At 58.1% G+C, this 12,026-nt stretch overlaps 1 protein-coding gene across 2 annotated transcripts in view; it reads right to left on the minus strand.

The window, feature by feature from the left end:
* Window positions 1-205: 205 nt before the first annotated feature.
* Window positions 206-12,026, minus strand: part of LOC142404174 (uncharacterized) — a 39,435-nt gene continuing 27,614 nt past the window's right edge. Inside the window, exons 7-8 of one of the 2 annotated variants that reach the window (XM_075490641.1) lie at window positions 6,733-7,698; window positions 206-1,935 (exon numbers count right to left, since the gene is read on the minus strand). In XM_075490641.1, the coding sequence (XP_075346756.1) occupies window positions 1,160-1,935; window positions 6,733-7,698 (1,742 nt within the window). In that variant the 3' untranslated portion in view covers window positions 206-1,159. Of the gene's footprint in view, window positions 1,936-6,548; window positions 7,813-7,913; window positions 8,032-12,026 lie in introns of those variants that run through there. The other variant, XM_075490640.1, reaches the window with a different exon arrangement.

Here is a 12,026-nt window from a genome sequence, read left to right on the forward strand (position 1 = left end):
AAAAGGCTCTTCCACCTACACAGCCCCCGCTTCGTCACCACCACAGAGCTACTCACACGAGATGCCGTCATGGTTTAACTCCAGCCGGCAACCAAGCCCCACCCAGCCGCTCGCTCCCCCCCCCCCCCCCCGGTGGGATGGGGGAGAGAATCGGAAGAGTAAAAAATGAGAAAACTGGTGGCTTGAGATAAAAACAGTTTAATAGGGAAAGCAAAAGCCGCGCACGCAAGCAAAGCAAAACAAGGAATTCATCCACTGCTTCCCATGGGCAGGGAGGCGTTCAGCCATCTCCAGGAAAGCAGGGCTCCAGCACGCGTAACGGTTACTCGGGAAGACAAACGCCATCGTTCCGAACGTCTCCCCCTTCCTTCTTCTTCCCCCGGCTTTCTACGCTGAGCACGACGTCATATGGAATATCCCTTTGGTCAGTCGGGGTCAACCGTGTCCCCTCCCAACTCCTTGTGCACCCCCAACCTACTCGCTGGTGGGGCGGTGGGAGAAGCAGAAAAGGCCTTGACTGGCTGTAAGCACTGCTCAGCTTTATCGAAAACATCCCTGAATTATCAACACCGTTTTCAGCACAAATCCAAAACGCAGCCCCGTAACTAGCTACTAGGAAGAAAATTAACTCTACCCCAGCCAAAACCACCACAGATGCCAACACGCAAATGCTTTTATTTTGGCCGTGATTTTCTTTTGATCCATCCCTTAAAAAGACCCTAAACAGGGTTGAAAAAATAAAGAAATTGAAGTGACACATCTAGAAAAAAAAAAACAAACAATTTTACCGTGATTTCTTTTTTCTTGGGTGAAGCTCATGGCTCTCCCCTCCCTCCCTTTCCCTCATCTAGAATCTAAGGCAAAAAAACAGAGGATGGGGCTGTCTTTTTTTAAAACTACCCCCCCCCAAAAAAAAACCCCTTTATATATAAAAACATATAAGGAAAGAAAAATAATAGCTGGTGGGATGTGGGTGGATGGGTTGGTTACCCCTCGGTGCTACCACCAGGGACCACCATGATGTGTAGGTAGGTCTGAGATGCCACCAGGATGGGGATGGTCCCCGTTGGGGTGGTCCCCGTGTTCCGCTGGTGCCTCTTGCGATGCGAGACGAGACCGGAGCCGTGCCAAAAACCCTTTTGCCGCGCTGGGCGCAACCCTAAGGCTTCTCCTCGCTATGGATCTGCCGATGCTGGATGAGTTGGGTGCTGCTGGTGAAGCTTTTGGGGCAATCGAGGCAAATATAGGGTTTCTGCTCCAGGTGGGACCGCTGGTGAACCACGAGGTTGGAGCGACGGTTGAAGCCTCTGCCGCAGTCGGGGCAGCGGTAATCTCTCTCACCGGTGTGCACCAGTTGGTGCTTGGCGAGCTTGGGACGGTTGGAAAAGCTCTTCCCGCAGGTTGGGTCGGGGTGCTTGTGCTTGACGGCGTGCGTCTGCTGATGCCGCGCCAGTTGGGAGCTGTCGCTGAAACGCCGCCCGCATTGGGAGCAATGGTAGGGTCGCTCGCCGGTGTGGGTCCGCCAATGCCGCACCAGTTGGGAGGTGTCGCCGAAACGTCGCCCGCATTGGGAGCAATCGTAGGGTCGCTCGCTGGTGTGGATCCGCCCGTGTCGCACCAGCTCCGAGCTGTTCTTGAAGCTCTTGTGGCACTCGGGGCACTTGTAGGGCCTCTCCCCCGAATGCACGCGGTGATGGATGGTCAACGTTGATTTGTGCCTGAAGCTCTTCCCGCATTCATCACACCGGTAAGGTCGTTCGTCCGTGTGCGTCTTCCGATGCCGTAGGAGAGTGGAGCTGACGCGGTAGCTCTTCCCGCAATCGGGACACTTGTAGGGCAAGTCACCGGTGTGGATGCGTCGGTGGGTGGTCAGGTTGGAGCGACGGTTGAAGCGGCGTCCGCAATCCTGGCAGCCGAAGGGTCGTTCGTCCGTGTGTATCCGATGGTGGTTCACCAACGCCGAGCGGCAACGGAAGCTCTTCCCGCATTCCCGGCACGTGTTGGGTGCCTCATTGCTCCCGTTGTCCCCTGGGAGGGGGGATCCCCCAGGGTGGGTCCTTGGGGACTGCTGCTGGCTGGAGGTTGGGGGTTCCACCGGTGCGTCCGCTTGCTCAGGAGCATCCTCCTGCCATTTCTCCTCCTCCTTGATTGTCCCCAAATCTGTTGGGGAGACAGACCATCCCCAGCAGCCGTCTCCGGCTGGGAAGGGGTTAACGTGGAGCGGGGACGGCGAACACCACCAGTTATGGCTCAGGGGAATGGTCAGCCAAGAGCCAGGTGGCCCCAGGAGAGGATCAAGGCTCCAAGGCAGAAGCCACCTTGAGAAGGGTTGGGGACATGGTGGGAGCAGGGATGGGGTCGCGGCGGCAGAAGGGACGGAGATGTGGTGGCAGAAGGGTTGGGGTCATGGTGGGAGAAGGGATGCGGACACAGAGGGAGAAGGGATGGGGACATGGTGGGAGCAGGGATGGGGACATGGTGGCAGAAGGGATGCGGACACAGTGGCAGAAGGGATGGGGACGTGGTGGGAAAAGGGACGGGGACGTGGTGGGAAAAGGGATGGGGTCACGGTGGCAGAAGGGATTGGGATGTGGTGGGAGAAGGGATGGGGTCATGGTGGGAGAAGGGATGGATTCGTGGTGGGAGAAGGGATGGATTCGTGGTGGGACAAGGTTTGGGGTCACAGTGGGAGAAGGGATGGGGACATGGTGGGAGAAGGGATGGATTCGTGGTGGGACAAGGGATGGGGACATGGTGGGAGAAGGGATGGGGACATGGTGGGAGCAGGGATGGGGTCATGGTGGCAGAAGGGACGGAGATGTGGTGGCAGAAGGGTTGGGGTCATGGTGGGAGAAGGGATGCGGACACAGAGGGAGAAGGGATGGGGACATGGTGGGAGCAGGGATGGGGCCACAGTGGGAGAAGGGATGGGGACATGGTGGGAGCAGGGATGGGGACATGGTGGGAGCAGGGATGTGGACACAGTGGCAGAAGGGATGGGGACGTGGTGGGAAAAGGGATGGGGACGTGGTGGGAAAAGGGATGGATTCGTGGTGGGACAAGGTTTGGGGTCACGGTGGGAGAAGGGATGGGGACATGGTGGGAGAAGGGATGGATTCGTGGTGGGACAAGGGATGGGGACATGGTGGGAGAAGGGATGGGGACGTGGTGGCAAAAGGGATGGGGCTACAGTGGGAGAATTTTTGGTGTCACAGTGGGAGAAGGGTTGGGGACACGGTGGCAGAAGGTTTGGGGTCATGGTAGGAGAAGGGTTAGTGACATGGTGGCAGAAGGGATGGGGTCACGGTGGCAGAGGGGATGGGGACACCATGGCAGAAGGGATGGGGACATGGTGGGAAAAGGGTTGGGGCCACAGTGGGAGAAGAGATGGGGACGTGGTGGCAGAAGGTTTGGGGTCAGGGTAGAAGAAGTGTTGGGGACACAGTGGCAGAAGGGGTGGATTCATGGTGGGCCAAGGTTTGGGGTCACGGTGGGCCAAGGTTTGGGGTCATGGTGGCAGAGGGGATGGGGACCTGGTGGCAGAAGGGATGGGGACGTGGTGGGAAATGGTCTGGGGTCATGGTAGGAGAAGGGATGGTGACATGGTGGCAGAAGGGATGGGGTCACGGTGGCAGAGGGGATGGGGACGTGGTGGGTGAAGGTTTGGGGTCACGGTGGGCCAAGGTTTGGGGTCACGATGGCAGAAGGGATGGGGTCATGGTGGCAGAGGGAATGGGGTCACGGTGGCAGAAGGGATGGGGACGTGGTAGGAGAAGGTTTGGGGTCATGGTAGGAGAAGGGATGGTGACATGGTGGCAGAAGGGATGGGGACGTGGTGGGAGAAGGTTTGGGGTCATGGTAGGAGAAGGGATGGTGACATGGTGGCAGAAGGGATGGGGACGTGGTAGAAGGTTTGGGGTCATGGTAGGAGAAGGGATGGTGACATGGTGGCAGAAGGGATGGGGACGTGGTGGCAGAAGGTTTGGGGTCACGGTGGCAGAAGGGATGGGGACGTGGTGGCAGAGGGGATGGGGACATGGGGGGTGAAGGTTTGGGGTCATGGTAGGAGAAGGGTTGGTGACATGGTGGCAGAAGGGATGGGGTCATGGTGGCAGAGGGGATGGGGACGTGGTGGGTGAAGGTTTGGGGTCACGGTGGCAGAAGGAATGGGGTCACGGTGGCAGAAGGGATGGGGTCACGGTGGCAGAAGAGATGGGGATGTGGTGGGAGAAGGTTTGGGGTCATGGTGGGAGAAGGTTTGGGGTCATGGTAGGAGAAGGGATGGGGTCACGGTGGCAGAAGGGACGGGGACGTGGTGGCAGAAGGTTTGGGGTCACGGTGGCAGAAGGGATGGGGTCACGGTGGCAGAAGGTTTGGGGTCACGGTGGCAGGGGAGCTGGGGACACGACACGGTACAAGAGCCCTACTTTGGGACAAACCACCACGGCCACCACGCAACCCCAGACGCTTGTCCCCACCAAAGCCACTTCTCAGCCACCCATCCAACCCCCGGCCTCGTCCCCAGCCCCGGGGGACTCACCCGGCAGCACCGCGGTGTCCCCGTTCCTCTTCACGGTGTCCCCGCCGCAGGCTGGCGGGACCGGGACGAGAGGCACGGCGGCATCCTCCATGGTCATCACCTCCATGGGGACAACCCTAAAGGGGACAACCCCAAATACCATCACCCCACTTTCCTCTGGGGTTTGGGGTTTTCGGATTTCCCTTAAAAAAAAAGGGATTTTGGGGGGAAAAAAAAAAATCGATGGGGTGGTGAGGAGGATCCTGGGGGGGGGGGGGGGGAGGTTTGGGGGAGCCCGGGGCGGGGGGCTTGACCCACCAGGGAGGATGCCGGGACGCAAGGAGCTGGGGATGGGCATCCCCCCATTGGGGGGGGGGCTTTGGGGGGGGCTCCCCACTCTGGGCTCCCAGGGGTCGTGGGGGGTCTCCCCCCCCCCCACCCCAATTGCAGCCTGGCCCCACTCTGGGGGTCCTGGGGGTCTCCCCTCCCCGGTGCAGCCTGGCCCTGCTCCGGGCTCCCCGGGGGTCTCCCGGGGGTCGTGGGGGTTCCCCCCCCACCCCGGTGCAGCCTGGCCCCGCTCCGCGATCCTGGGGGTCACGGGGGTCTCCCCACGGGGGTCGTGGGGGTCTTCCCCCCGCCCCCCCCCCCCCCCCCCCCCCCATGCAGCCTGGCCCCGTTCCGCGATCCTGGGGGTCGTGGGGGTCTCCCGGAGGCTTTTGGGGGTCTCCCCCCAATGCAGCCCGGTCCCGTTCCGCGATCCCAGGGGGTCGTGGGGGTCTTCCCCCCACCCCCCCCCCCCATGCAGCCTGGCCCCGCTCCACGATCCCGGGGGTCGTGGGGGTCTCCCCCCCCCCCACCCCCCCCACCCCCCCCACCCCCTCCCACCCCCCCCCAGTGCAGCCCGATCCCGCTCCGCGCTCCCGGGGGTCGTGGGGGTCCCCCCCACCCCGGTGGCAGCCCGGTCCCGCTCCCGGGGGGGGGTCGTGGGGGTCCCCCCCACCCCGCTAGCAGCCCGGTCCCACTCCGCGTTCCCGGGGGTCGTGGGGTTCTCCCGGGGGTCGTAGGGGGGTCCCGTCCCCCCCCCCCACTCAACGCAGCCCGGCCGCGCTCCCGGGGGAATCGCACCCCGCCCGTTCCCCGGGGCTCCCCCGCGCGTCTCCCCGCCGGCTCCCGGGGGTCCCACGCGTGTCTCCCCGGACGCACCGGGAGCCCCTGACCTAGGAAGTGAATCCACGGGCCGGAGCCGCCTCCCGCAGCTCCAGCCTTGCCTTAACCCTTCAGCTGCCGGCCGGTGGTGGGTGGGGGGGGGTGGGGGGGGTGTGCGAGTTTTGGGGGGCCCCCGGGGAAGCCCTGCACCCCACGGGATGCTGGCAGCGGGCAGAGCTCCTGCGGACCCCAAATTAGGGGGGAGAGTGGGGTTTAAGGGGGAGGGGGGGGGTTCCCCCCCAACCCACGGAGAAAATGGGGGGTAACCATGGGAGGAGCATCGCTGCACCCCAGGGTGGGACCAGGGAGGGGTATTTTGGGGGGTGGGTGGGGGGGGTCCCAAAATCCCAGCACCCCAAAAGCCGAGAGGGCTCGATCCGTCTCCCCTTTATATAATTTTATTGAGTATTTTAGTAATATCAAATAATCCCAAAGCGATATCAAACCTCAGCGTTATCCCCCCCCCCACGCCGCGACGGGAAGAGCAGAGAAGGATTTTTGGGTCTAAATCTCCCGAAACCAGCATCCTAGAAGAGAAAAGGCTTTTTTTTGTGTGGTGGTTTTTTGGGGTTTTTTGGTTGTTTTTCACCTCAAAATGACTCAATCCCACCTCGGAGCCCCGTTTTCCTTCAGCACAGGGGGAAAATGCCCTCCAAAATCACCCTAAAATACTCCGTGGGGATGGGTGTCCCCCCCCCAAAAAAAATATCCCAGGTCCCATCCTGCCACGTCCCCCCGTTGTCCCTTGAGGAGGGCGTCACCAGGATAAAGGCTTTTTTTTTTTTTCTTTTTTTTCCCTTATTTTGGTAAAAAAAAAAAAAAAAGCCCTAAAGATGCTTGAAAAAAAATATTAAAATGAGGTTATGGGATGGGAAGCCAAGCGGTTCCCGAGCCGACGCCGTTTCACGGACCACGAGGAGCCGGAGAAAGCATCACGGGCGGCAGGGAGCTTGGAAAAACGGGGTGACCCTGAGGCATCCCCCTTCATTTTTGGGGGTCCCCGCCATGGGTGCGGTGATGACGGACGAGATCGGAGCTTCGGTAAAAACTCTTGCCGCACCGGGCGCAGCTATAGGGTCGTTCACCCGTATGGATGCGTTGATGGGTCACCAAGTTGGAGCTTTGACTGAAGCTCTTCCCGCAATCGGGACACGTATAGGGTTTCTCGCCCGTATGGATACGATGATGGGTGATGAGGGTAGAGCTCTCCGTAAAGGTCTTCCCGCAGTCGGGACAGGCGTAGGGTCGTTCGCCCGTATGGATCCGTTGGTGACAGATGAGGGTCGAGCTGTCCACGAAGCTCTTCCCGCACTGGGGACACTGGTAGGGTCTTTCACCGGTGTGGACGCGTTGGTGACGCATCAACGAGGAGCTATCGTTGAAGCTCTTCCCGCACTGAGTGCACTTATAGAATTTCTCACCCGTATGGATCCGTCGATGCCGTAACAACGTCGAATTCTCGCTAAAACTCTTCCCGCAATCCGGACACTTATAGGGTTTCTCGCCCGTATGGATTCGCCGATGACGAATTAAAGCCGAACTCCATATAAAATGTTTCCCGCAATCGCGGCAAGCGTAGGGCATGTCGCCTATATGAAGGCGTTGATGTTGAACGAAATAAGAGCTGTCGCTAAAACTCTTCCCGCAATCGGGACATCTATAGGGTCGTTCGCCCGTATGGGTTTTCCGATGTCGGATATGGGTTGAACGGATACTAAAACTTTTCCCGCATTCTTCACAAACGTAAGGTTTTTCCCCCGTATGTATTCTACGATGTTTAACCAACGTCGAGCCGTGACCGAAATCTTTCCCGCATTCGGGGCACTTATAGGGTTTTTCACCCGTATGGATCCGGCGATGAGCCGCCAACGCCGAATTTTGATTGAAACGATCGCCGCATTCGGGGCACTTATAGGGTTTTTCGCCCGTATGGATCCGGCGATGGGTTAATAAAGCCGAACTGCTGCCGAAACCTTTCCCGCACTCGTAGCATCCATAGGGGCGTCCGTGGGGTGGGGGGATCCCCAAACCCCCCGGTTCGGTTTCTGTTGGGGGGGGGATTGGTGGATGGGGGGGTCCCCCCGTACCTGCAAAAGAAGCCATAGTGGGGTGACGGTGTAGGGGAAGGAGCCCAGGGGGTGATGGCAGCCCCCCCCCCCCCCCGCTGCCCCCCAAAACCCCCCCCAACCTGTGTGGGGGTCACCCCTCTCCTCCATGGGCCGGTTTTGGGGGGCTGGGGGGTCTCTTCTTGGCTCCATCCGTGGCGGGGGGGGGGGGGGCGGGGGGGTCGTCACATCAAACCTGCGCTGGGAGAAAACAGGGTGCAAGTGGAAAGCGGGGTAACCCACGGAGCCGGCCCCCCCCCCCCCCCCCATAAAGTACCTCGGCCTTTAGGGGCACCCCAAAAAAGTGGGGTGGGCGTCATTGGGTGGGGCCAGGGGTCTCAGTCCCCCCACCCCCCACCCCCCCCGGGATGAGTTGGGGGTCCCCCCCATCGCAGCCCCCCATCCCCGGGATGATTTTGGGGTCCCCCATTGCATCCCCTACCCCTGGAATGATTTTGGGGTCCCCCATCGTAGCCCCCCCACCCCTGGGATGATTTTGGGGTCCCCCATTGTAGCCCCCCCACCCCTGTGATGATTTTGGGGTCCCCCCCCATCGCAGCCCCCCCATCCCCGGGATGATTTTGGGGTCCCCCATTGCATCCCCTACCCCTGGAATGATTTTGGGGCCCCCCATCGTAGCCCCCCCACCCCTGGGATGATTTTGGGGTCCCCCATTGTAGCCCCCCCACCCCTGTGATGATTTTGGGGTCCCCCCCATCGCAGCCCCCCCACCCCCGGGAAGATTTTGGGGTCCCCCATTGCATCCCCTACCCCTGGAATGATTTTGGGGTCCCCCATCGTAGCCCCCCCCACCCCCGGGATGATTTTGGGGTCCCCCATTGTAGCCCCCCCACCCCTGTGATGATTTTGGGGTCCCCCCATCGCAGCCCCCCACCCCTAGGATGATTTTGGGGTCCCCCATTGCATCCCCTACCCCTGGAATGATTTTGGGGTCCCCCATCGTAGCCCCCCCACCCCTAGGATGATTTTGGGGTCCCCCATTGCACCCACCCACCCCCTGGGATGATTTTGGGGTCCCCCATCGTAGTCACCCACTCCCGGGATGAGTTGGGGGTCCCCCATTGCACCCCCCCACCCTGGGATGAATTGGGGTCCCCCATCGCAGCCCCCCACCCCCGGGATGATTTTGGGGTCCCCCATCATAGCCCCCCCACACCCCTGGAATGATTTTGGGGTCCCCCATTGCACCCCCCCACCCTGGGATGAGTTGGGGGGTCCCCCATCACAGCCCCCCTCCCCTGGAACGATTTTGGGGTCCCCCATCGTAGCCCCCCCACCCCTAGGATGATTTTGGGGTCCCCCATTGCACCCACCCACCCCTGGCATGAGTTGGGGGGTGTCCCCCCCCACCCCGGGACGATTTGGGGGTCCCCCATCGCAGCCACCCCCCTCGCGATCAGTTGGGGGTCCCCCCCCACCCTTGGGACGATTTTGGGGTCCCCCCACCGCACCCCCACCCAATCCCCCCCCCCGGGGATGATTTGGGGACCCCCCCTCGCACCCCCCCCCCCCAACTTGGGGTGCTCACACGCTGAGTGGGGGAGTTACCGGGGAAAAAGGGGGGACCCCCCCCCCCCCCCAACACCCCCCCCGGTACCTGCAGCTGGGGGGGGGGGGATGCTCTCGCCCACGCTGTGCACCCCGGTCACGAGTGGGGGGGTCCCGGCTGCGGGGCTGGGGGGGGGGGGGGGGGGGGGGTGTCCGGCCGCGGCGCGGCGGAGCGGAGCCGCCCCGGGAAGCTGAAGCGCGATCGCGGGTGGGGGGAAGCGGCGGCTCCGGCGAGCGCGACACGGTCGCGGGGGGGCGTGGGGGGGGCGTGGCCGCGGGGGGGGGGCGTGGCCCCGGGAGGAGGGGTGTGTCCCGGCGTGGGTGGGTGGGGTCTGTGTCCCGCGGGGGGGCGGGTGGACGCTGGGGGGGGGGGGGGGATGTGTGATACACGCGTGTGCGTGTACACGCGTGTGCGCGCCCTGCATAGGTGTAACTGCGTGCGTGTGCGCCTATAGGTGTGTTCGGGGGGGGGGGGGGGGGCGTGTATAGGGGGTGCGTGGGGGTGTGTGTGCATATAGGGGTGTCTATACGTGTGTATGGGGGTGTATACGTGTGTATAGGGGTGTGCGTGTGTGTGCATATATGTGTGTGTATACGTGCATGGGCGTGAATACAGGTGTGTGCATGCCTATATGTTAGTATGTGTGTATATGTATGTGCACATGTGTGTATGGGTCTGACTATAGGCGTATGCATGCCTATACGTGAGTATATATGCGTGTATGTATGTGCATATGTGTGTACGGGTCAGACTATAGGCGTATGCATGCCTATACGTTAGTAGGTGTGTATATGTTTGTGCATATGTGTGTACGGGTCAGACTATAGGCGTATGCATGCCTATACGTTAGTATGTGTGTATATGTATGTGCATATGTGTGTATGGGTCAGACTATAGGCGTATGCATGCCTATACGTTAGTATGTGTGTATATGTATGTGCATATGTGTGTATGGGTCAGACTATAGGCGTATGCATGCCTATACGTTAGTATGTGTGTATATGTATGTGCACATGTGTGTATGGGTCTGACTATAGGCGTATGCATGCCTATACGTTAGTAGGTGTGTATATGTATGTGCATATGCATGCCTATACGTTAGTATGTGTGTATATGTATGTGCATATGTGTGTATGGGTCAGACTATAGGCGTATGCATGCCTATACGTTAGTATGTGTGTATATGTATGTGCACATGTGTGTATGGGTCTGACTATAGGCGTATGCATGCCTATACGTTAGTAGGTGTGTATATGTATGTGCATATGTGTGTATGGGTCAGACTATAGGTGTATGCATGCCTATACATTAGTATGTGTGTATATGTATGTGCATATGTGTGTACGGGTCAGACTATAGGCGTATGCGTGCCTATACGTTAGTATGTGTGTATATGTATGTGCATATGTGTGTACGGGTCTGACTATAGGCGTATGCGTGCCTATACGTTAGTATGTGTGTATATGTATGTGCATATGTGTGTACGGGTCAGACTATAGGCGTATGCATGCCTATACGTTAGTTTGTGTGTATATGTATGTGCATATGTGTGTACGGGTCTGACTATAGGCGTATGCATGCCTATACGTTAGTATGTGTGTATATGTATGTGCATATGTGTGTACGGGTCAGACTATAGGCGTATGCATGCCTATACGTTAGTATGTGTGTATATGTATGTGCATATGTGTGTATGGGTCAGACTATAGGCGTATGCATGCCTATACGTTAGTATGTGTGTATATGTATGTGCACATGTGTGTATGGCTCTGACTATAGGTGTATGCATGCCTATACGTTAGTATGTGTGTATATGTATGTGCATATGTGTGTGTGTGTATATGTGTGTGTATACGTGTATGGGTGTGACTGTAGGTGTATGCACGTGTATATGTGAGTATATATGTGTATATGTACATGCATACGTGTGTATGAGTGTGACTATAGGTGTATGCACGTGTATATCTGAGTATATATGTGTATATGTACGTGCATATGTGTGTATGAGTGAGAATATAGGTGTATGCACGTGTACATGTGAGTATATATGTGTATATGTACGTGCATACGTGTGTATGAGTGTGACTATAGGTGCATGCACGTGTATATGTGAGTATATATGTGTATATGTACGTGCATACATGTGTATGAGTGTGAATATAGGTGCATGCACGTGTACATGTGAGTATATATGTGTATATGTACATGCATATGTGTGTATGAGTGTGAATATAGGTGTATGCACGTGTACATGTGAGTATATATGTGTATATGTACACGCATACGTGTGTATGAGTGTGAATATAGGTGTATGCACGTGTACATGTGAGTATATATGTGTATATGTACGTGTATACGTGTGTATGGATGTGGCTATAGGTGTATGCACGTGTATACATGAGTATATATGTGCATACGTATGTATATATGTGTATGGGTGTGAATATAGGTATATACATGCGTCCACGTGAGTATACACATATATACATATATTATACATGTATACACATATATATGTGTGTATATGTGCATATGTGGGTGTGCATGTGTGTGTGCGTATATGTGTGTGTATACGTGTCTGGGTGTGAATATAGGTGTATGCATGCGTATATGTGAGTATATATGT

The sequence above is a fragment of the Mycteria americana genome, unplaced genomic scaffold (genome assembly GCF_035582795.1).
Source record: "Mycteria americana isolate JAX WOST 10 ecotype Jacksonville Zoo and Gardens unplaced genomic scaffold, USCA_MyAme_1.0 Scaffold_86, whole genome shotgun sequence".
NCBI lineage: Eukaryota > Metazoa > Chordata > Aves > Ciconiiformes > Ciconiidae > Mycteria > Mycteria americana.